The following is a 26,676-nucleotide window of genomic DNA, read 5'->3' on the forward strand; positions in this document are numbered from 1 at the left end:
TAACTTTTCGTTCGGCATTCTTTTCCTCTCAGCTCTTACTCGGGATTCAAGGATTTTTTAACTGCTTGGCTCTGCGAAATCTTATTCCAAATAGAAGGTTGTTTTCAACTTATTTTTCCAATTCTTATCCCGGACTCGAGGATTTCTTTAATTAGGTCTCGAAAATTTTATTGTAAATGTGTGATGGAAGGTTCTTTTAGAATAGCTTGAATTTTTTTTTCTTTTTGGTTTATTTTTCGTTCCAATTCCGGATTCAAGGGTCTTCAGTTTTGTGAAATTTTAGTGCAAATGAAATCTTCTATTAAAGTTTTAATTCAACTCTCGTTTTCGGAGGCAAGAATATTTGGATTGTATAATTTTCACGAAATTTTATTGCAAATGTAAGGTTTCTTTTAACTTTTGTTGAATGTTCATTCGGAATTCAAGATTTTCTAGTTTTTTAGCCCTTCGATTTTATTGAAAGGTTCTTTCAACTTTCGCTAAATTTCTTTTCAAATTTTCATTCTGGATTGAAGGATTTTTCCAATTTCTCAGATTCACGAGATTCTATTTTAAACGAAAGATTCTGCCAACATTTATTAATTTCTTTTTTTAATTTTTATTCAAGATTTTTCTCAATTTTTTAGTTCCATGAAATTTCATTGTAAATGGGAAATTCTCTCAACTTTTATTGCATTTTCTTTTCATTTTTAGCCTGGATTCGAGCATTTTTTGGATTATACGGTTTTATAAAATTTTATTGTACGTGATGAAAGGTACCCGGAAGCAAATTTTCACGATTAGATTTTTCTCTTGTCGAATATTTTTAGTGCATATTTATTTTAAAACTGTGTAATTATTCTTCTTCTTCTGCACTCAAATTATTGACATTTCGTCTTCATGCTAGCATCCCTTGACAGTTCCCTTTTTCTAGAATATTTCAAACTTGCAGAAAATGTGAAATGCCGGAACGTAATAAAATTATCTTCAATACCAAAATGTCAAAAGTCAATGGTATCAATTGAAGTATTATATCCATTTTGATTCACGCAGAACCGAAGGTACGAAATTCAATTTCCACGAAATTTCATACCAAATCTATTTCCATATAAAATCGAAGAGAACAAAAGACGTGAAATTTAATTTCACAAAATTTTATTCCAAACTGACGGTCGAATTTAACAATAAAATTTCGAGATCATTGCGCGATGAAAATCTTTACTTCTGTGTCATATTTCGTATTCTTTTCTCATTTTTTATATCATTTTTATATTAACCAGCAGAGTGAACGAAGAATATTTACTTTAAAAAAAAAGAAAAAAAATATCTAAGATGAAAGACAATGAGAGCAGATATTAAACGTGAAAGTTTCACAGTTCGTTTATCACGATCCACATTTTTAGACATGAACGACGTGTTCAACGATGCGATTTTGAACGAAGTCTGGACGTTTTCAGAGTTACGCGTGTTTCGTACGCTCATGAATATTGAATATCGACGTGAATCGTTTAGCAACTATGAAACGTTGCCCGTCAGGGGCAAGATCCTTTATATTCTGCGTCAAAGTTGCCAAACTCGTGTGCCATAATCTTTCACTCGTCGGCGAATATTAAATATGTATACCTAGATATTCACCGTCGTGTGCGACTAAAATTCCTCTTCCGTTCGTGTTAAATATTAATCAGCAGCGTTAAATCAACTTTGGGAAAAGTACGTAGAATATTTGCATTGACTCCTACTTTTTTTTTTTTTTTCTTTCTTTATAATACTCCTATTCGTTTGAATTTGAAGAGAAAAGAGAATCACGGGAGAGAGGTGAAAATGTGTTATTTTATCGAGTGAAAAAAATTAAGATCAAGACGAGCAAGTGTTATATCAAACGCTAGATGCTGAAAGGATGAAATGGGAATTAAATTTTTTAGTAGACAAGGATTTTCGTGCTTATAGAGATACATTTGTTAGAATTGAATTCTTTCTAGACGAATTTTTCTTTTAACAGTGAACGAAATAATGTGACACATATTAACATTGTCGATAAACTGTAATATATTTTTGGTAAGATTTTCGTTGTTAGAATACGGACAATCGTATAAATTCATATTTTTATCTTTTTAATGAAATTTAATGGATATTTTACATGGATATTTTATTTTGAAATTTAATGGATATTTCATTTTAATATAAATACTGTCACTTTTATTCATATTCTTCAAATCCCAATCTTAATCTCTCGTCACGTCAAATTTACACGATGAAAATTTTATGCACGTGAAATAAATTTCAGATAGTACTCGTCACTGTGTCTCATTTTATTCTTTCCAAATTTACACCGAGATATTTCATTTTACTGCCGGCATTCGCGTAACCTGCTAAAAATTTTCCGTTCCATAATTATCAACAAGTGCACTTGCAAAAGTTGGCGGTAACCGAAGTTAAATTAGTCGAATTTTCAGAAGTAATTCCAAGGGGAACTCCTTGTCGACGAGTCTAATTAACCAATTTATCATGGACACCTGTGTGAGAGACAGAGACAGAGAGAGAGAGAGAGAGAGAGAGAGACCTAATTTCTACCAGAGAATTAAACACGATTGCTCGTTACTAGGCGACGTTCGTTTAATCCGGTCATAACTATAACGCGATGAACAAACCCACGCTCGTTGGAAACACGATCGTAAAATGCAAATCGGCGCGATTGGCCGATTCGATTCTCGCGAATACCGGAATACGGAACAAGTTCGAAATTCAAAGTTGGTTTAGATTTAGATAACCTAACCAACGCTTTGAGATACGATTCTAACCCCGTAGAATATGTATAGTATATCTCGGCTAGAAGAATGAAGAGAGACTATGGCAATGTCCATTGCTTGGATGAAACCGAGCAAATGTTCGTTTGAATCATTTGAAAAGAGTCATTAAGAATCGTTAATCGAAATATATTATTAATATTATAAAAAAGAGTTATTAATCAAATAATTTTCTATATAGAAAAGAATTATTAATCAAATAATTTTCTATATAGAAAAGAGTTGTTAATAAAATAATTTCCTATATAGAAAAGAATTATTAATCAAATGATTTTCTATTACATAGAAAAGAGTCATTAAGAATCGTTAATCGAAAGATATTATTAATGTTATAGAAAAGAGTTATTAATCAAATAATTTTCTATATAGAAAAGAGTTATTAATCAAATAATTTTCTATATAGAAAAGAATTATTAATCAAATAATTTTCTATTACATAGAAAAGATAGTTAAAGTATCTTGAAGGTTGTGTAACATAATATAACGACGCCTGGAATATAGAAATTGAAACTTCCACAAATTCCACGTATACAGTATTTCTTGACAACTGGATAAAAATAATATATGAAGAATTTATAAAATTATCCCTTCAATTGAAACAAATTAGAAATTAGACAGTTCTGAAACAAATGAACCAACACCAAGGCAATAGGACACGAGTTATAAAATTACTACGAAAACTACAACTGCCCGATTGTCGTTCAATCAAAACTTCCACAGGATCGAAGTAAACAGCAAACAGTGTATCGTACAGCAACTAAAAAAATTCATTCAGAGGTTGCGTAAAACAAAATTACCCAAGATATCAAATAACAAATTCGACACGTAATTGGCGATGCATTGAAGCGTTAAATTACAAATCACCGAGTATTTTAATAAATGGGAAATAACACGTAGGTGGCAGAAACAAGATACAAGAATTCGCAATTAAAATAAATCGGAGAATTAGCGAATGGCGTGTAGGATCTCCGAGTATCTTCTGATCTGCGTAAGTGGAGGAAAAAAGAAATAGAACAACAGAGAAACGAGGCCGAAACAGCGTTTCAAAAGAACAAGGGTAAAATCCGAGGAACGAATCGTACGAGTGGTAAGAGGGATGCTCCAGCTGTTGAAGAGAGACGTCGAACCGTCGTCGTGATATTTTAGACTTGTCCATTTTTCTTTCCTACTTTTTTTCGTTTATCCACCAGCGACGAAAGTGCTCGTGCGAGATGGAGATAGATCGGAAATCGACGACAACTTGTCTCTTGACTTTTCATTTCTTTTTCTTCCTTTCTTTTCGTTTCTTTTTCATTTTTTCGATCGTCCGGAAAAGTGTAGTGTTTCACGAGCGAAAAGAAAGAAGAAAGTTTCTTTTCGCGCGTGAATCAATATCGTGATTATGCTTTCCCTTTGTAACGACGTAGTCTCGTAATTTTTTTTTTTTTTTTTTAGAACACTCGAGATTGGTTCCCTTTCGCCGATTTTTACCTACACTTTGCCGGACTTTCGTTTAAAAAAATTGACGATCGATCGCTTTGAACTCAGCGAGTGGAGAAAAATTTTCATCGTCGTAGATTGTTTCATTATTATTATTAATAAATTATATAATTGTTATAATTAATAATAATAATAATATTATTATTAAAGTGTACATGAAACATTTAAAATGCAGACGCTTCTTGTATTATTTAATTTAATTTATTGTATTGTTTCATGTTAAAGATAGTTAATTCCATAAACGTAAACAAACAAATAAATCATGCACAGGATGCTCATAATACGAAATTGAAATTACAGATGCTTTTTACAACTTTTAAACTTAATCTATTATATTTATTTTGTACTAATGGATATCTGTTCCATAAAAGTAATTTAAATGAATGAGATTCGATGTCTAAAGTCATTTTTTTGCGAAGTTTCTCTAGCTTGGCAATTTCATGATTTGACAATTATTTCTTTTCAATGTAGAGAGGGACAAACGATGGGACACCATGAATATCAAAACGATCGATCAGATATTTTCACTCTTGGCCTCGACGACAAATTCTTGTTTAAATAAATTTTACCTACATTCTTATTTATTCATGTTATTTACAAATTACCAATACAATTCTCTTTCGTTCTTCCTTTTATTAAATTTTCTAATTGTCTTCGAGGCGAAGGATTTAATTCGGCAGGATTTTCAAGAGATTTGTTGAAAAATTCTCTCGAAGAGACTGCTCGTTTTTCTCGACGAACAACTTCGTCGAGCATGTTCCTTGTTATTTAGGAAAAAAAATTTCAGAGGAGAATGAGGATCGAGTCAATTCGAAATTTGGCAAAATTACTCTCTCGATAAAATGAAGTTTCACGTATTGATCTGTATTCGCTGCCAAATTCACAAATTGACGATCGCTCGAAGAAACAGGAAAGGATATTATCTCACCGTAGCTGTACGTCGTCAGACTAACTGTAATTATAATTAAATTATTATGCTTGTTCGATACTACAAAAAAATTAAAACGTTGAAATGTTGCAGTGAATTTAATTAATATTCAAGCTTCAATGGTTTTTGTTAAATTCTGTCACCTCAGTTTACAAATCCTAGGACATCACATTTGTTCCGAATGTAATGAAAAAAACTTATTCCAAAATGGGAAAAAAAAATTGAGTAATACAAAGAATCTGTGAAAATGTTGATACATTAAACGAAAATCTATTAGACGAAATACTAGCCTGTCGTTTCAATGATTGTTTCGTGAGAAATCGATATGAAATAAAAAATAAAAAAATACAGCACTTTGGTAGTAGTACTTGAAACTTACGGAAATGTAAATTTAAATTTGATTGATCGACATTCCAAGTTACCATTTAATTGCAGTTGCAAAATTCACCCGCGAGTGAACAATTTGATCACCTGCAACAAATTTTCACTTTGATATCAAGAATAAAATGAAAAATTGTCCCAGGATTTTTGAACAGGAGCGCTTCGATGAAAGTCGGAAGGAAGAGTAACGACCTGACGACGCACAGCTGTGGTAATTTTCACATTTTTCGATTGATCGATGCGCAACCTCGATTTATCCACGGTTGCACGCGTTTCCGTGCTGAATTCATCGCGAGATGAACGTTGAGAAATCGATAGGAGTGGGAGGGAAATGATATATCCTCCCCTTTGATTGCGCATCCATCAACATTGTGTCTTCAATCGCGAGATTCGTGCGTGACGCTAAAGATTGTCGTTGTTGGGTCTAGAACAGTGATTCCAGTCAATATCTTTTTCCTTTACTTGCGTCAGCCAATTGAAGAGAATGATTCGTCTTCGTCGAACTGCGAATTTCACTCACAACATCTGTGACGGATAGATTTCTATTGTTTCTTTATTCTCTTTGTGCAATCTTCCCTTTTTTCTGATGAACGTGGTATTTTAAATTCAAAGAAAACTTTCAAGTCTGTGTATTAAAAGAAGAATATAGATTAGAAGAATATAATTAATAATATGATGTTCAAACACTGTAAAATATTAAACGTAATGTCAGTGCTAAGAATATAAAAGTTTATACGAAGACTAAAGTTGTGTGTTTAAAGAAATATTTTCGATACATATTACGATTCTTTTCTAGCTCTTCCTTTTTTTTTTTTTATCTAACTTCTATTTCCTAATACTACTCTTTTTTAATTTTTAATACCACTCTTTTTTAATTTTCGTATCTGACGCAAGTTGTCTGTGAACATCGACGAAGAAGGAACGTCAACGCGAATCTCCCGATTGACTAGTAAAAATAAAATTCAATTCAGGAAGGTTCAAAGTACAGGTTTCTTTAACATTTTGTTTATTTGACAGGTGAATAACGCGACAGCGAGGGTGCAGACGAAGAAACCACCGACGGTACCCAACGGTAGGTGCAATTGTATTTTTCATGCTCGCAAATCCAACGGACACAATTACACATATAAATCTAAACTACACGTATACGATTCTTTCATGTTCGCGTATGTTTCTATTTCCAATCAATAGACTGCAATTGTAAATTTTTCTCTGACTTAATCAAAGAAACGAAATTTAAACAGAAATGGAAGTAGATTAGGTTAGTTATTTTCAATGCCTTGATATCTTGACCAGAATCTTGTTCAATTCTTTTCAACAAAACGCCTATCATTATTCAGTTCCTATAAAAATATCAATACCCATCGTCAAAGAATCCTATTTGATTAAACCGTGAAATTGATAAAAGAGTATCATTTTAATACATGATTGAAGATGTAAATTTCATACGTATACTTGTAATTTAATTTCCTCACAATAAAACAATCGAGAGAATATTATAGCACGTTCTTAATACAGGATGCGTGATTTTGAACTAGTTGATATTGACTTTCGACGTTCGACGCTCAACGTCGTCATTCTATTGGAAATTTTCGAATTTTCGCAGTCGATTAATCAGGTTTCCAACAGCCACGTTAAACAGTGTTACGGTGTTTTCGTTGTTTTCGCGGGATCTTTGCCTGTGCTCTTCTATTTCCCTGGCAAAGTTAATGTGCGGCGGCTGCCTCGCCTGGCACAAACGTTTATTCTAACTCGATTAATTAACGTGGGAATTCCAGCTCCTTCGAACGCGTGAAATTTTGATGTCAAACTAGGCACACTCGAGGCAGCTTCTCCAGGTGATTTTCGCTGCAGTGAAAATTTTTCACCAAGTAGAAAAAAAAAAAAAAATAAAGAAAAGAAAGGAAAAACTACATTCCACGTTTCGTCGCGTTTCCGTCGAATGAAATTTTGATGTTCGCTTGGTTCTCAAGAACCCCGAATACTCCGATTACTGACCGTAGCTTCAGCTAAGTTGCTTAACTTTTTTAATTATCTGCTACCTGTCTATAGTTAGTCGTTATCACAGACGTGTAGTTTCTTTCAAACTGTCTACTAACTTTGTTTATTAAATATTCTACTCTTTTTCTCGGCCTGTTTTCTCTGTGTGTTAATTAATATTTTAATATTTAATATTTATAATTAATAATTAATATTTTACATTAACAATTAATATTTACTCTGTGTTAACTAATACTTTAATATTTAATATTTATAATTAATAATTAATATTTCACAATTTTTTTTTTTTGAATGAATGATAAATGTTTGTTAAATTGAAAATATTTGCTCTACTACTGGCTGTGAAATAACATTTCTCTCAGAGACTTGTCAAGGATTAAATTCGAAGCACTTGTCCCAGCATGGAGACTTAATTCCAAAAGTAAACTCTCCTCGCTTCCTCGGTTTGAAGATTAATTTGAAGTGGCTGATTTAAAGTGTAATCCTCATTTTGAAAGCAGGGTGCTTAACTTTCAATTAAGACGCTTTTTATTTATACGCCTAGTAGAATAAAATTGAAAAAGAAGATGATCTAGGATCTAACGATCGTCTATGATCTGTTCACGCAATTCCATCCGCGAAGGAATAGTTGAAGAAAGAATTTGAACGATGCGATTCTTTGCGGGGAGAATCGAATCCACGTTTCTAATCCAATTGACAGAGCACTAAGAGCTCGTCCGAGCAATTGCCTCTAATCTAAATCTAATCGCGTTTCTATTGCGCGAGCCAATTCGAATCGCGACTTAATCCGGAACAGAACGGCCATTTGCGAGCAAGGTCTGTCTCGAAGCATCTGTTCATTTTCAGAAGAAATCATTTGGACGAGGCCAGGTTTCCTTCCATCTTGAATAGAATAGATTTCGTTCTGTATTCTATTGATTATCAAGAGATGCTTATATTTATTAATAATTCTCTTAAGTAGAATAAAATGAAAAAATTTCTTCGTTGTGTAATATTTTCTTATCTCGTCAATTACCGAGGAATAATTTATCACGATGTTGCAGTTTCGTTGAATTTCATAAAATTGTAGAATCGAGATAAATGACGATGACGAAGAAAAGATTATAAGCTTATAAAAAATGAAATTGAACAGTGAAAATGAAAAATTGCAAATAGTTTTCAATTTTATTCTATATTGTGTACACGTAACGCGTATAAAATTAAGAGTAGAAGATAGAAAGATAAGTATCTTAAATTTTTGTTATCTTAGAATGTTATTTCTAAAAACACTCAATCATTTGAGACAATTGAGATTGATGTGCGAATGAACTTTCGACTTACAGTCAAACGAAAAATAATTAACCCTAATAAATAAATGTAATTCATAGTAACTCAGAGTATGTAATAACAGGGAGTTGACATTTTAATAATAATTAATGATGCAAGCAGAAAGATGACACTTGAATAATAAATGACGATAACATAAGAAAGAAATTTATTCGCATTAACATCCACAAATTAAGGTGAAATCAAACGAGAGAAATACATATCATGATGATGACTTTACCATTAAACAAATCAACTTACAATATCATTGCGTGGCGTATATTAAATAAATTATTTAAAAATAAGTTAAAATAAATACTCGTTGCGATGATTACGTGTAATTATCATACTGCGCGTAATGACAGTTAAAATAGAAATAATCGAATGAAAAACACACAGAATCAATAAATTGTGTAATTACATGTAATTCGTACGTAATTAAATACGCGCGTTAATATACACGAAATTAGACACAGCGGATTGCATGTTAATACACAGTTACATAAAGACGATATTAGAATCAATAATTAGCAACGTCAACTCGTTACCATGTAATTATAAATAATCGACATTCGAACAATATTAACTGTCGTTCGTTTGCCAAGTGTTTCTCAACAGAGGAGCCTCATTCGAATGATCTGTACCAACAGGCGATGAAATCGCCTCTAATTATAATCGAACTCGTTAATCCGTAATGAGCGAATCGATGATCATGATTATTATACGAAGAAACTGAGAAAAAGTGCATTCACTTTTTAAACATATTCAATATAGTGTAACGTTATTATGAGATTATCTGTACAATACTGTAGTACAGTAGACAATGGAACACTCGGCAAATTAAATTATGTAACTAATTAATTTCAACAACAACTGACAACCTTGATTAACTCAGCAATAATTAATTAAAGGATTTTTTCTTCTAATCTTCATTTTTATACGTAAAAATACACAAAGTAAAGTATTTATTACCGATATTTCGAATAATCACACTCACAAGGTGAATTGATGAGAAATTTTTCTTCTAATCTTCATTTTTTGTTGGGAATTCGAAAGTGCAACAATATACACAACACACGAAGATATGCATAAAAATATACATAAATGTACAAAGTGGAGTATTACCACTTGCGCCTGGCAACTGTTTGCGGACCATAACGAGTGACCAAACCAATATACAATAATTCGTCGCTCTCTTTTTGAACTGGTCGATATCATACGATATCACTGGATAGAAATTATTGACAAGTAATAAATTTATCATTTCTTTTGCCTATTTTTTTACACTTAGATATACTTAATACTTGGAGGACATATTGCAATTTTGGAGCAAAAAAATTTGCGTGGCACGTCATTCCAGCGCAAGAGGTCAGGAAAGGATGAAAAGTTTCCAGCGTGTTACTCGCGTGTAATCGGCGAAACAACGAACACCACCGATACGACGAGGGCGGCCTATTAATTCGCAGATCTCGCGATCCCTATTAAACCCAATTCCTTTCTCGACCGCAACCTCCGGTGAAATTCACGGCAGCGTCGAAATCGCGCAATTAGCCGCGAACTGAAGCCGCACGCGGCCACGATCAAGGTCTACGGAGAACGTTTAACGCCTGACCGGTATGCACATCCTCCAACGTAAACCTCACCGTCTCTCAACAGTCCGTCTCGACCACCGTTTCCGCAAATTCGCGTCGATTCTCGTCGCGCACGCACACCATTGGTAAAGTTAAAATCGATTCCGACTCGTTTCCAAAACTCGGTTATCGCCGAGCAGATTCGTACGCAGAGCGACGATTAATAATCACGGGGTTGTCGCTGATAAAACCGGTGAAAGGGCGATCGAGCCGGGAGACGTTTTATCATCGTCGACACGTGGGAGGGAGAAACGGGTCGCGACCGGAGGAACTTCGCGAAGCATAACCGGAGTTACGTTTGCGCCATTTAATCCCGTGCAGGCGCTCGTGGGAACTGGCGAGGTAAATCGTCGGCCAGGAAGTCGTTTTAATTTATTAACAGAGAAATTGCGAGAGACCGTGAATTCGAGATCATTCCGGGCGAGATGTTACGCATACACGGTTTTTCATTAGTTCACGGACTCTCGTCGAGGGTTAGGTGAATCTCTGCTTCCTTTTTCGGAGGTGTAATTAACTCGTTGGTGACCGGCGTGATTAACGTTTCGTTTCATTTACTCTTTTTTGTTTAATTCGTCAATGGTACGAACCGATGCATGTTTGTGCAAGCGTTCGCGCGTTTACTCGCGTGATTGAAAGAAAAATGGGAGCCGAGTGGAATTATATTTGCAATTCGTTTATTAAATGTTGGGCGATGCGCAGCCCAGTTTGGAAATTTAATTTCCGAACAGCTCGTGTGATAGCTCATTACAGAGTTTTGCAGCTTTTCATTTCTATACGTATCAAATACGTACGCAAGTTCACAGTCTAGTTATGAATGTATCGAACTTCTTCTAAATTCTCAGTAGGGAGTTTTTGAAATTACTTTTCACAATCGATTTAATTACGTAAATTGATTTTTAAAAAAAAAGTGAGATGTTTTTATTATTTACGTCTCCATTTCATGCAGCAAATGTTCCAATACGTCTTCCTTTCACACTAATATGTAAATTATTTTATTTAGTTCTTTCAATGATGATTAATAATTTAAATCATTCGATAATGTTATGCAAATTTTGTACATTGTTTGTTGTTATTTGTTCCTTCGTGAATTGAGAAAATGGAGATTAACTCTTTAAATGTTACATTATGTTTTAAAGGCATCATTAAGTATTAAGATATCTACTCTGGCGTTAAAATTTATCGGGAAATTTCAACGAAATTTGCGGCTGCGTTTAATATTTCACACAAATCCGTACCGTGTGTCCGACGTGACGGTGAGCCGCAAGTGTGTCTGCTCGTGACTGTCTGGATTCACTGTGAGCGCTCGTACGTCGCACATCGTGCTAACGATCCAAGATGATTTATCGAAATATTATTAACAGAATGTTTATATAGCTATGAGAAATTTCAACGTACAGAAAACGTACAAAATCTGGAAAATGTAGAAAATACGTGAAATTAGATGCACGTAAATATTTGTCATGTATAATTGCTGAAAAACTTCAATGAACTTTAATAAATTTTGCAAAGTTATTTATTTAGTAATTTAGTAAAAAAAAAATTGCAAATTGTAGTATTTTAATTCACTGTGCCAGTGTGAAGCATACGTCTGCTCATAACTATCTGAATTCACTAAAAACAAGCGCACGGTTTCAATTGTCGAGGAGATCTAACAAAATCTGCAAAATTGTTTACCGGTTGTAAACACAAAAATGTGCAAAATATTGTAAGTAAATACGGCACAAGGCACACATTCTGATATCCCGAGAAATAAAAATGGATTGTTATTGAAAGTATCAATTTTCATGGAAATTCAGACTGAACCATGTATGATGCGAGTGAAACGATAGAAGATTATGATGAAACAATTATAAAACAGAAACATCATTCCTCGCAATGAATACGTACGTTCCTGTTGAAATTTCCCAGAAATTGGTAAGAAAAAATCGGCCAGAAGACAATGTGAGAAAGATGATGATTCACGGCGAGAGAGCAAAAATCTCTCAACGTTCTTATCGAGCAGAGAGCTTCCTGGATTTTAATTTCGAAACGAAGGGGTGGTTCAAAAGAACAAGCGAATAGTATAATTTCATTTTGTCGCATTAATTCCTGTCGAAACGTGCGATCGTTGTTTTTACGTCGTCCTTCTCCTTTGTTCGCCGCGGAAGCGCGTAGCAAAGCGATAACGAAAGAGGCGACAGAGTGAATATTCAAGCAACGTATCGCTCCGTGGAAAAAAGCATTTCTCTCCTCTTTCCAAAATTTCATTCCACCGTCTCGAGCTTTTCCTTTTCTTCCTTTTCTGTGTATTTCGCCGTCATTTTGTCGCGAGTGATCGAAGGAAAAGGTTCCGTAAATTTCGTCCTGGAACGATGCCGGGTGAAAGGTTTCGCTCGTTCCTTAGAGAACTAAATTAGAATATAGACGGTGATTCGTTGACAACTGTAGCAAGTCGTATCTCTTTCTTTCTTTCTTTCTTTTTTTTCTTTTGGTTGAAATTAGAAAAGGTTGTTATGTAAATTGTGTGTAAAAAAAATGACTGATTCAACGTTGACTATATATATTTTTCTTGCAAGCAAATGTATTTGCAATTGCGTTGTTTTTTTAAATGAAAATGTTTCCTTTTTTCTTTCTTTCTGCACACATCAAATTATTGCCGTAATATCGGAAAAATTGACTAGATCCGAAGATATTTTAATTTTAATTTCGCAGCGAAGAGAAAAATGACGTATTTGAGTATCTTTCTGTCATTCTTGATACGACAATTAAAGTTGAAACATCATCAATTTTCAACCGTGTTATATAATTCTATATAAAATCACTAGAATAAGTATTTTAACGAAGCTTGTTGCACGTAAAAAAAAAAAAAAATGATAGATTCGACGAAAAACAATGCAACTGTAAATTCACGCAAACAAATCATTGCACATGCGCAAAAAGCATGCATTATACTCGAACAATTTTTTCCCCCGCGACACGTCGACGCAATTTCAATCTTTTGTGTGTAATATTCGATCAGGAGGAAGGTATGACTCGGTTAGAGTCTTTCGTAATGCAGAAAACGTTCGTGGAAATTCGTCGTTGCGAGATCTTCGCCGGCGGGTTTTCACGCGAGTCGAAAATATAAAACCGTAATCCGTTGATATGGAAATTGCCGTTGCCGAGATAATGCCGATGAAATTGCGGCGGCGGCGTTATCTGTTATTGCGGAGAAATTAGATGACGGCCGAATTAATTAAATTCTCCCTTCTCCCGTCTCGGTGGCGGGGATTTGTGTTTCGCATCGTGCGAAACGCGCACTGGACGCGCCTCGATTTAATATTGTCTTTGTTTCTTGATTGATATTGTGCTCAGATTTTCTCTCTCTCTCTTTTCTGTCTCGCTGTTATTTGCTAATTTTATCTCCTTCTCCAGTAGAATTTTTGAGGGTCCTTGGATCGGCGAAAAATTTCGTTTAATTTCATTGCAAAAGATCGAATTTTTGAACGGTGAATCCAAATCAGTTTTGTAGCTTCGAATCTCGTAGCTTCTTACGTATGGAGATTTGGAGATTTACTTTATTACCAGAATAAATATCCATCGTTCAACATTGTCTGTAGAAAATGCACAAAGCAAAATCTTTAACGTAAGAATTAAATTGAATTTAATTTTTAATGAAAAATTAAATTTAATTAAACTCAATTTCGTCAAATCGAAACAGAAAAAACTACCAGTTTTATGTGTAAATGATTAATTACAGTTTTCATTCTTGTGCAAACAAAATTCCCGTTGCCCAAGATCCATTCTTATAAATGACCAAGTGTAATTCTCATTTTCATGAATCACTAAGCATAATTTTTATTTTTTTCTAGACAAATGAAATTGTTACGAAGAGAATTAATTTCTCTAACGCGCGATCTTATCTCTCACTCTAATTTTTATTTTTATAACCAGACGATTACAATTTTTATTTCCACGAAACAAAGTACATACAGACGAAAAAAAATTATTTCTCACTCGAGAAAATTAGTTTTCACCGGTTCTAAGCTTTGCAATCTTTTTTTTCATATTTCAATTTTTATCCTCACAATCTTAGCCGAATTTATTCGCTATGCTCAGCAAACGTTCTCAAACATCTCCAATAAACTTTCCAGAGGATGGATCAACAGTTTCCTCTGCATCCAACATTTACAACACTTCTGGAATATCCTCGATCAACGACACACGTGTTGTATCAATTTCTTCAAACACACACACACACACACACAAATATGCACGCCAGCGAGTGCATATTTCGTTCACGTTACCGAGCGTCATCGATTCGAAGCATCGTGTCAGATACCAGTAACGACTTTCCCCGAGGCTTCTCGCTGCTCGATAACTTTTAATTTTCCTCCGGCGATAGGTTACCAGCGGAAACCGACCACCGTCACCGTTCTTTTTTTTTTTTTTCCTCGCGCTGTTTTATGGAACAGTTCCCCCGAGGGTGGTGTCGGCTACGTGAAATTTCCAGTTTCATTTACTTGCTCCCCCTTGCACGCTTCCCCCATCCGTTTCAAAAGCGAATATTTCTGGGTGACAAGGCGAACCAGCCATCGCCTGCCAAAGACTCTCCTTGAATCACTTCGTTCGACGAAATGGCCGCGAGATACCTTCACGATAGATCCCATTTCCGGGCACTTCTCGCGAAAGGCCAGCGAGGTCACTCTGTTTGCCCCGTTCAACTTTCTCGTTCATCGGATATCGATAGTTCGACCGTTCAGAAGTCGAAACCGATCGACTCTGAAGTTTTTGTAAATTTGTCGACCTCGTCACGCCGGCCGTAGAGTTAATTGATAGTCAAATGATGAACGTGGAATTAATTTCGAGCAATTTCATTCACTTTACTCGGTCGCGGTTTTAATTAAAATTTAAATAAATTTCAAGTAACTTTATTCACTTCAATTTTATTTCACCGTGTGTATTATTTAGTTTATTCTAAGAAATTGTAAGGGAATAATGCAGATCGGATAACGTTTTGTTATTAGACTGGAAACACTGGCTCGTTTAATATTGTGTTCGATAAAAGAGAGAAATAAATATTCGAGAAAAATATCTCGAAATAAAACTTTCAGATGAAATTTGTGATCGTAAAAATTTCTATCACAGCAGTCGAATCATTACTCTTCTTTTCAAGCTTTGAAGAGAAATTTTTTTTTCCATTCGAAAATACGAGATACATCGAAAGCCCTAGCATAACTTAATCTTTCAGAAACTTTTCCTTTTCGATTCTCAAATGACTGTCTCAAATAACCTTATCGCTGATTTACGTATATAGAAAATTCTATCAATCCTATCTACTTTCAAGAGAACTATACTCTTGAAAAAAAAAAAAAAAAGAAATCTTGATCCACGTACAGTGGCAAACAAAAATTTTATTAGAGCCATTGCAGTCCTCCTAATTTGTAATTAATATTTATTCTCATTTGATATAAATCAATTACAAACCCCAATTATTAATAATAAACAAAAATGAACGTTTATTTTAATTCATAATGATATTCTATATTTTTACATTTACAACACGCTTACCAAACAATAATTTTGTTTTCTAATAATGTTCTAATAACTTTCTTTTGCCCACTTTACAAAACAACGTTTGATATATCATATTACTTTGAAAAAAAATATGTACATGTCATTATAAATTCATCTTCCAGCGAAGAACTGATCAGTTTGACACATTGAGACTCTGACAGTTTCAGTCAGATGAACAATGCTCATAAGCAAGCGGAAAGCTCAATTTTAGGTGGCGAATCTATTTCGGAGGCCAGTTTTCCATATCCGGCGACGCTTTAGATCGCGTTGTTTTCGTCATCGGGAAAGATATCGCGAAAGATAAGCTGGCGCTTTGTTTGTCGAACGAATCTCCGATGGGAATCGACGTTTACTTTGATGTAGAAATATCGTCCTAGATATCCAGTTCCGCTCCTCCTCTGTCTTCTTACAATCGCTCCACTCCCCGTATTTTTGCCATCCAAGAATAGAATTCGGTTCTATTCCTCCACTTTCTTTCTCCTCTCTTTTCCCATTTCTCGACTCTTCGAAACGAGCGTCCTCCTCGATAATTCATTTTTGCTCGAGATTCGCGCAAACAGTAGCTTCCCGGTTCTCAAGTGTACCTTTTATTTATTCAAGTTGTATAATCAGCGACAGAGAAGTATGTATTCGACTGATTTCTACGTACATATACATGATTTCAAATATCGAAAACAATTTGAATCGTTTCAATTTGTAACAAATTTCATTGTTTGATCTTCCGATTTATTTATGTCATTTTTCGTAACAAGTGAATTGACCAACTTTTCTTCAAATGTTGCAAAATTTGCTCTCTGCATTCTTTTAGACAGCAATCCTCGTGATCTACTTTTTACGTGTGGATCGTTAATTTTTCCTCGATTGGTCTCTCGATATTTTAGTTTTAATTTTCTCAATATTTATTATCTCTTTTGTTTTTCTAAAAAGGTGTCACCTTTTATTTATTATATTTGAAAAGAATCTTTCCCGTAACAATAAGTAAATAAATAAATGATATTTGGGCAAATGCGTGCAAACTTTCGAGTCTGACTCGTGTATTGTACAATTTCGTACGCACTGGTGGAAATAATTTCGTAAATGGAGACCGAAGGGTGACGTCGGTTCGTAAATCACCGAACTTTAATAATAAAATTTATAAGATACACCGTTATAAAATATTTACAAAGATCATTCACTGCTCTACGAAACTTTCTTATCGTCCCTGTACAACAATCCTATTGCCTCAAAAGAAGTTTCTACCGCGAGAGACACTCCATTGTCATGAGAAATTTACACCAAGCAACCAACCAAATCAATTCTTCCTCCGAGTAATAAAAAACAGAAACAGAACGTTTCTTTCCCAGCTACGAGCGAAACATTCTGAAACAACGGAATGGCAATGATAAAATGTCCAAAGATCCCAAAGATACTCAAGAATCAATACTCTGGTGGAATATATATAACCAGCGTGGAAAAAAAGAAGAGGAGGAAAATCTCTGAGAATTTCTGGAGACGTTAATCCGAAAGAACCATCGATGACAATGCCGAATCCAAGAGAAACGCTTGGCAATAAAATTTCCAAAACCTTCTCAATTATCCACCACTGTTGCTCGCAGGAATTTCCACGTCGAAAAGACACACTCCATTGCCGTGAAATATTTACGAAACGGCCTCAACCTGACTCACCATCGAGTCTTTCACCGGACAATAAAAAACAGAGGTAGTGGCGTTCTTTTTGTACTTGGTGGTGCGCGATGTGTTCTCGGTGGCGTTTCGTCGACATCCGGGAACGTTTCGTGGCCAGTCAGGGGAAATTTACGGCGGAACTGGAACCAGTGGGTGCACGTACCACCACGTAACGCTCGTTGTTCCACGTTGTAACGTGTTTGCGCACGAGGGCCGTGTTCCCTCGTGTAATTTTTAAAGGAAACGGCCTGCGTTTCGCGTTGCTTTCGAAAGAAACGCGATGTTCTTCAACCCTCCTCCCATCCGTTTGCTGAATCGAAATCGAAATGGGCAAAACGCCGCGCCAATTTGAATTAGAATCGTGCCAGTGCGTGCTGCGTAGAGAATTGCAAATCTGGAGTTATTAGTTATTTCGATTTTTCACTCGCCGCGTTCCTTTTCGTTCACTCTCGAAGTATTTATACTTTCCTCGAGATGTCTCATCGGACAGTGTAATGAGAAAATTCGTAACATCAAGTTTTATATTCCGAGCTAATTTTACACGCTACTTAGGATTCTGATCACGTCGAATAATTCTTCTTGAACAGTAATTCTGCAATATGTTTTTATACATTATTGGTTTGTATATACTACGATACTGTAATATTATAAATAAAATGAATAGTAAAATAAATATTAAAAAGTTATAAAATAACTAAATTTATTTTACTATTTATCACTATATATTACGTACCAATTATTACTTATATTTATATTACAAATATAATTATTACCATATTTATTTTATAATTTATACTATAATATTATAAATAAAATAAAAGTAAAATAAATAAAATAAATATTAAAAAGTTATTTTATTACAAATAAATTATAAAATAAATACAGTAATAATTATATTTGTAATATAAATATAAGTAATAACTGGTACGTAGTATATAGTGATAAATAGTGAAATAAATATTAAAAAAGTTGTTTTATTGTAAATAAATTATAAAATAAATATAGTAATAATAATTGTATAATAATTCCAGTATATAGTATATAGTAATATTGGTATATACGTAAATAAATCAAAAGGATAAATCAAAAGTTTAAACATATGTGTCTTCAATTTCAAAGGAAAATCTTAGGAAAAAAATTTGTATAAATTTACCCTATTAACAGGTTGAGCTTGAATCAATCTTTGGCCGATTGAAATCACGAGCGTCAGAAGTTCGAAAACGGCGCAAGCTCGTTATTAAAGGACGGATAATTCACGTGCGCGTAATGAGTCGCGATTTCAGCGCAGGATGGCCATCATTGACGAGCGAACGTCACTCGGAAGGATGAATCGTAAGATCGCGTGTAAGATGGCTGTATATCCGGCGAAACGAAACGGAAGGTAGCGAATTATTCGTCCAACCTTAACCTGTATGTGTGTATGTGTGTGTGTGTGTCCAGAACGACCAGGTTTCAACCGCGGATGACCCACGAACGCTTGAATTACAGACACGCTAACCACTGTGTGCCACAGAGAATCACTCGAATATCTTTCTCTAATTTAAGTCTCAATCTCTCGTCTTTCTTTTTCTTTCTATTTCTATTTTTTTTCTTTCTTCTTTCGTTGCTTGATAAATAATCGTTACGTCGTGGGTAAGTTGGTATCACACGCGACTGATACAAATGTAAAAGGTTATCATCGAGGGATGTCGTATTTTTGGAGATAGCCCGATGGAGAGAAATTTCTTTGTGTGTGTGTGTGTGTGATTTTTTTAAGATCGAAATCTTCGAGCTTTGACCTTTTGAATTTTTAAGATTCTTTATCCTTGAAACGTTGGAAATTTGGATCCTCGTAATTCTGAGTTTTTCCAATTTTTCGTCATTAAAATCTTGAGATCTTAGTGTCTTGAATATTCAGTCGAGCTTTGAGTTTTCAGCGTTTGAAATTTCGGGTTTCAGTAATTCCGGATACTTTGAATTTTTTTCGATCGTGGAAAATTACGACGAGGTTTCGAAACCTCGGAATTTTGAACATTTGTGACTTTGAATTTTTTTCGAAATTTTTAATCCTCGAAGTTAAATGAATATTGAACGTTTGGAATTTCGAAACTTTGGAATTTGAAATTCTGAAACGTTGAATCTGCGAGATCTTGAATCTCGAAATATCGAAAGTTCGAATCATTCGAAATCGTGGAACACTCGGAAAAAAAGTAAATAAGATCAACGACCATCGACAAGAATTACCAAAAAAAATTTCTCTATTGTAAAATCCAATTTACTATGGTGTAGTGAATAATTTACTCGATTCCTGGAAAATCGGAAACAATTCCCGGGCAATTTTTGCTCGTCCACCGTCATTCGGACCTGTTTATCGAGATATTTGGATGGATTTTTCACGAAATTCGTGGAAAAATCAACGGACCGAATCCGTTCCGTCGGTAATGTTAAGCAACGATCGGCGCGCGCTCGTTTTTTATTTGAAATTCTATTATCGTTTCCGTCGAAGGGCCGACGCAATTCGAATTACAAATGCCGATCGAAATTGCCCGGTGAAATACGGTGTTTCGCGTAATTTATCCCGAGGCCTCTGTGCCCGCTTAACGATAAATCCTCGTTCGTTCGTTCGCGTATTCATGAAAAATCCAGTCGTCACGCGGTGCAGTCTGCGCGCCGAGTTTCTGGTTTTATCCTAGAGCCACTGCTCTCCCGCCTTTTATGAGAAGTCTGACTAAAAAAAGAAAAAAAAAAAAAGAAAGAATTCAACGCGACAGGTTTTCGTATAATCATTACAATGGAAATATTATAATACCGCCAGTAGAAACGCGATACTACGATTAAACAATGATAATGGAAACGTTTTATCTCTGAATTTTATCACACTCGTGTCATGTAGGAAATTAATATCAATACTGCAATGGGAATATTGTTAGAACGGAAAGTTCTATTATTTTAATTTGAAAGACACTGTTTTAAAAAATTGTGAGAATGCTATTTTAATTGAAAAATAATAACAAATCGTATGGCGCAGAGGGAACACGTTTCTTGCACGTCGTAGATTTTTAATTGAAAGACAGACTAGGTACTTTTGGACTGAAAGTTTCCCTCCCCAAGGAAAAATGGAACGATGAAAATGTAATTAACTACGTGTAGAAAATCGTGAATCGAAACTTACGTATGAAGAATCGAAAATGTTAATCGGTGTAAGATATTTTTATTTATTTATTTATTGTGCTAACAAAAATGTCTGCAATACACCTAATAATTCCAATAGAACATACTTCCCGCGTTACTAAAATATTTTATGTTATTAGCTTTGCGCTAATTTCGTGAAAAGTATTTTTACAATCATTTTTGCGAATTGCACAGAAGAAAAAGAAGTTGTCTGCGACCCGTTTAATAATTCTAGCGTTACTAAAGTATGATTTTTACCTCAAACATGGTGTGTCTATTGACATATGAATCTATCGAACCATAAAGCGATGCTTAATCAACCGACGCTTTTGGCAAAATCAAAAAGTATGTCCACACCACGAAAATTAAACATTGATCGCACAGGAGCCATTGAATTCGCAGTTAATTTCAAAGCTGCGATGATCTTGATAATCGAGTACAATATACGTAGGTAATAATATCAAACAATTCAGCCAATTGAATTGGAAACGATTCGTGTGAATGAATTTTAATTGAATTAATTGAGATCTATCGCACCCATTTTCTAGGCGAGCCAAAAATTTTATATTTTGCTAGCTCTCTTTAACGCGTTCAAATATTGTGTGTTTAAGTATTTGCAATGTTTATACAATGTTTCAAGTATTTAAAGTATTTAAAAAAATATTTTAAATATTTCATTTGTCTTTGACGATAGAAAGATGTGTCTTCGAAGAAAAGAGTATTAATTTTTACATCATTTTTTATATTGTTATATTTATATTATATTATATTTATATTTATATATATTCATATTATATTATATTTATATTTATATATATTCATATTATATTATATTTATATTTATATATATTCATATTATATTATATTTATATTTATATATATTCATATTATATTATATTTATATTTATATATATTCATATTATATTATATTTATATTTATATATATTCATATTATATTATATTTATATATATTTATATTATATTATATATTAAAGAATACATATAGTGATTAACGATATTAAAGAATACATACAGTGATTAACGATATTAATAATACATTTCATACTCTGGAAGGTATATTTCTAAATTTATTTTTAATAGGTTTCATTTTATCCAACCATTGTAACAAACCATTCTTCTGAAACATTTTGCGTCAAATTAAATTTATAGAAAGCATTCAACAAATATATACTACATGAAGCATCTTCTTAAATTTGTTGCTAGTCAATCTATATTATTTTGTTACATCAATTATACCTCTCGCGCTAATTTAAGACGAATGATAAATAACTAATAAAAAAATAATTAATATGGACAGGTAAAGATAAAAAATAAATTTCATCGAGGAATGAACTCTTGAAATTTGTTACAAATGAATGATCCAGTAGATTTCGCCAGAATAAAATTAAATACCAAAATACGAAATGAAATATCCTTTAAAATTTTCGTTAATCATCAAAATCTCTCTCTCTCTCTCTCTCTCTCTCTCTCTCAAATATTTTCAAAACGATATCAACCGCTGACGTAAATGCTAATGTGCGTTGATGCTTTTTGTGTTTCAGTGTGCGTGCAGTGGCCAGAGGGTAGGTGCTTCCACGACGTGCCGGAATCGGCACTGCTGAATCTCTACTTCGAGATCCGTGAGAATTGCCACGGGTTCTCCTGAAGGCGATGCCAAGAGTACGGCAACGACGGTGATCACGGCCAAACGAAACAGAGACGATCAACGAAACTCATCGTCGCCGAGCTACAATCGTGCTCGCAGTATCGCGACAGACAGTGAAAAATCTTCACAAAAAGTTTCACAATTTTCGTTTGTTTCTTCCCCCAACAGCCGCCAACACACCACGACCAAGCCAACATAGAAAAGAAAAGAAAAGAAATCAAAATGCAAAAACGAAAGAAAGACAGCCACGAGAGTATCTAGGGACTGGTTCTCCCTCCGAACAGGAGAGAACAGTCTGACAATCTTCGTGATTCACGATCTTTACTATATATATATATATACTTTTTCTTATTTTTTTTTTTTTTTTCGATCTCCAAGCTTTTTTTTCTCTCATCAACTTCGCTGGACACAGCGTGAATCAGCGAGCGTTGATTGCTCTAAAAGATCACATTAAGTGCCGTTCTACGGAGTCGAGTTAAAAAAAAGCAAGCTTCACGAATGAATTTTGCAAGTTTTGAGATCTTGTAGGTCACTCGGCTTTTATTCGAGGCACGACAGTCTCGCGTGAAAACGACACGATTTTTTCTCGTTTTCGCGCGTAAAGCCACAGGTCTAGCACTGGCCCTTAGATGGTCCCCGCGACAAAACGCCCCCCCCAACCCCCCCCCCCCCCCCGAAAACATGCTCTGTTTGACCCTCTTTTTTTAGGGTTCTCGATGATTCCAGCAGAAGCAAGGTGGGTGTACAGACTTTATTTACCTACAACTAATTGCTCGTCGTTCAACCAGCTCGCGAACTACTGTCTTATATATATATACACACACTCTTACCTATCGAAGTGTAATATTGTATTTTTATCTCACGTAAAACTTTTTTCTTTTTTTTTTTTTTCTTCTTTTTTTTTGAATCTTTTGGTTAATTTCAAATATCTCTTCTTTCTTGTCACTCGTCTTCCCTGGCCCCTGTGTACGAGGGAGAGTACTCGTGCTCAGTACATAACCAAGACCCTGATCCCACGTCTTTCGTTTCTTTATACACGTGTGTATAGACACGCGCGTAAGCAAACGTGAAACTGTTTGCTGAAACGTGAAACGAGTAGTTCATTGTCTATTCCCAAGCTAGCTCTAAAAGACGAAACTTTTTTCGGAGAGGGAGGAAAATTTACGCTCGTCGTGGACGTCTCTGAAAAAATGTTGAACGTCAGAACCGCCAAAATGGTCAGTAATTGTTTTTTTGTAAAATGTAGAAACAGATTTTCTGGAAGAAAATCTTTCCTAGAACACGCAACTATGCTAATTCCGACACATCTAACTTTGTCGAAGATTTTTACACATCAATTGAACTTCCGAATGAATATCTTGCAAGTTGAACTTCCTTTATATTCTTTGAACCAAAGCTTTTAAACCGTTCTCGAAAAAGAAGAAGAAAGACTATGCTTAGATTTAGATTGTATTTCACAGTATTTCCGAATTTTCAAAATGGCCACGCACGAACGTATCCGAAGTAGCTTCTAACTCTATCGAAGAGTAAATTTTTCTAAAAAGGAAAGAGAAAGAACTAGAAATTCTTGTTGCACCTTGTCGGTTCACCACGAGACGTATCTTTTGCTCCTGCTATCTCGAACGAGGTTTTTATGTTTTCTTGTCGGGCACGAGAAACTTGCTGTTTTGAAAAGGCCACGTGGGTAGCGTCTATCGGTCAGTGGTAGGCCAACCCTAGACAGAGCGAGCCTCTGCCCCTTCTGGATCGACGTATCGATCATTCCTAATCGCGACTGAACTGATTTGATGCCGCGCGAGTATAAACTTCAGCGAGTATAAATACCGTAAAATGTCTGTAAAAACGCTCTGTCCACGTATGAGAGAAGATCGATCTATTATATTCGAAGAGAACGGATCGAGACTCGCTGATGTTGCGCTCGCGCGAGTTCTCGATTAGATCGTAAGATTAGCGTTAGTCATGGAACCACAGGGTATTCGAAACTATTTTTACGTACATTCCAAGAGAAAAGGAGATCGGTGAAACGTTTGCTTGTTTCAACGTAGCGTACGACACTCGAGCCGTTTCATCCGGTTTTTCTTTTGACACGAGTCGATACAGGGTATTATTTCTAGTGATCTAGTAAACGTAAATTACCTTATTATTGTGACGTCTGTTCCGAGGACACGACAACGATACATTCCGTAAAATAATCCATTATAACGATCGTCAACGTGCTGCCTACATAGCCATTGTATCTTTTACCATCGTTTCGAGAAAAAGAATTCGTCGACGATCTGGATGGCCTTAATGAGTTCCTAATTGCCGCAACACGGTGTAATTAATCTGTTTTATATTGTTCCATTTCTTTTTTTGTTTCTTTTTTAATGGAAACGACAACAATATGGCAAAGAAAAAGGAACGCTAGAACTATCGATCTGTCCATTGATGAAAGATAAAGTTATCTTTGCGTTTCATTCGGATGACAAGAATGTCATCAATATCTCTGTTTCAATTATTAAAAAAGAAAAAAAGTAAGTAGAATGATAATTAGAACCTTAGAATTAAAAAGATAATTAGAACTAAAGAACCTTATTTAGAAGCAGAAGAACTTTATTAGATCGTTATTTTACGAGAGACTGAAATGTAACAGTTCTTCGTTTCATCTCCACTTGTCAGAGATGAATTACACTACTTACAAAAATTACACGGTGAAATATGAACTTATCAGAAACAATTCTAAAGTCTCTGCCAAGCTTGCAAAGTTTCTCTGACTTGGCCAAATTTTAGTACAAATGAAATGCAGAAGCTCACGAAAATTCTCCTACAAGCTTAGAAAATTCTTCGACCATTAAATTATGAGGGACGAGGACGTGCAAAAGCTTTCAAGCTTCAAGAAGAATCCCAATCACGGAGAATATAAGAAATGTAGAATTTTCTCTCGAATCAATCATAACAAATGAAATGAGGTATTAAAATATCCAGACACGCACGAGAAGAGCGATAGTTCTAGTGTGAAACGTATACAGCTACAAAGCCAAAGGTTATCGGCGTAACAACTTAAACGATACATCTAGCTCAGCCAGACAGACTCGCGAATGTAAACACGGTCAGATTCTCTCTCGACACGCAGAGCACGTTGGAAGATCGCGACTTCCAGGTGTCTGCGAGGGGAAACGCGAATTAATTTTTCAAACAGTGCTCGCCGAATCGGACAAGAATGTGTAACGTGCACCCTCGAAGAAGGTAAAAGTGGCGCATCGTCGCGTCTCTGTGACGTTTTTCGTAACTAGAATCTCGCCGTCGCTTTCCCCTTTCGCGAAGCTGCGCCATTTTCGATCGTTTTCACTCGCGCGTCTCGACTCGGAAAAGGCAAAAAGATAAACAAAACGAAAAAAAAAGAAAGAAAAAGTGAAAAGGAAACAGTGATAACGGTTGGCGGAGATGCGAATCGAAGCGTGAGAAACGAGATGGAGAAAGTGGGAAGAGGACTCTAGTGAAGAGAAGGTGACAATAGAGAGGAGGGCACGCAACGAAGAGAGAAGAGAGAAGCGACACGATAAGGAAACGGTACTGCGGTTATTATGCCGGAGGTGACAGGGAAGCGAATTAAACGCCGCCTCCGGATCGATTCGCTTCCAAACTGAATGCATGGCAGTCGCTGGCTGAATAGAGAACTTGCCAGTTCCCGCGGGAGAACTCGATCTCGATGGTTTTGTTGTTGCCCCGCGCGCGAGTGTGTCTTCGAGCGTTATCAAAACGAGTGGACGAGGAAAGAGTCTCTGAGACCTTGACGATAATTCGTAGTCGACGATGTTTATGCACTTCTGTGGGAGAGATTTATAGGTTTACAATATAAATATATATATAATATTATATAAATATATATAATAAAATATATATATTTATATAATAAAAATATATATATATTTATAGGTTTATAATATAAATATATAAATATATATAAAAAGTCGGAGTACTCGTTGTAACAGTTGATGCAGTGAATTTTTATTTAGGTTTCGATTTTTTTTTTTTTTTTTTTTTTTTAGCAAAGAGTTTTTGATCAAACGCAAGTATTTGAAAGTGCATCTTCAAAGTATAAAATACGTACTATCGTATTCGTTGTAATTCTATACTTTGCTATAATGATTTTAAAGATCTCTCGCGTACTTG

At 34.9% G+C, this 26,676-nt stretch overlaps 1 protein-coding gene across 3 annotated transcripts in view; it reads left to right on the top strand.

The window, feature by feature from the left end:
- LOC122535752 (RNA binding protein fox-1 homolog 2-like) overlaps window positions 1–25,874 on the top strand; it is a 224,918-nt gene extending 199,044 nt beyond the window's left edge. For all 3 annotated transcript variants that reach the window (XM_043667539.1, XM_043667541.1, XM_043667540.1), the window contains 2 exons: window positions 6,589–6,643; window positions 22,421–25,874. In XM_043667539.1, coding sequence (XP_043523474.1) covers window positions 6,589–6,643; window positions 22,421–22,524 — 159 coding nt within the window. In that variant the 3' untranslated portion in view covers window positions 22,525–25,874. The remainder of the gene's footprint in view (window positions 1–6,588; window positions 6,644–22,420) is intronic.
- The last annotated feature ends 802 nt before the right edge of the window (window positions 25,875–26,676 follow it).

The sequence above is a fragment of the Frieseomelitta varia genome, unplaced genomic scaffold (genome assembly GCF_011392965.1).
Source record: "Frieseomelitta varia isolate USP_RPSP 00005682 unplaced genomic scaffold, Fvar_1.2 scaffold_762, whole genome shotgun sequence".
In the NCBI taxonomy this organism is placed as follows: Eukaryota; Metazoa; Arthropoda; class Insecta; order Hymenoptera; family Apidae; genus Frieseomelitta; species Frieseomelitta varia.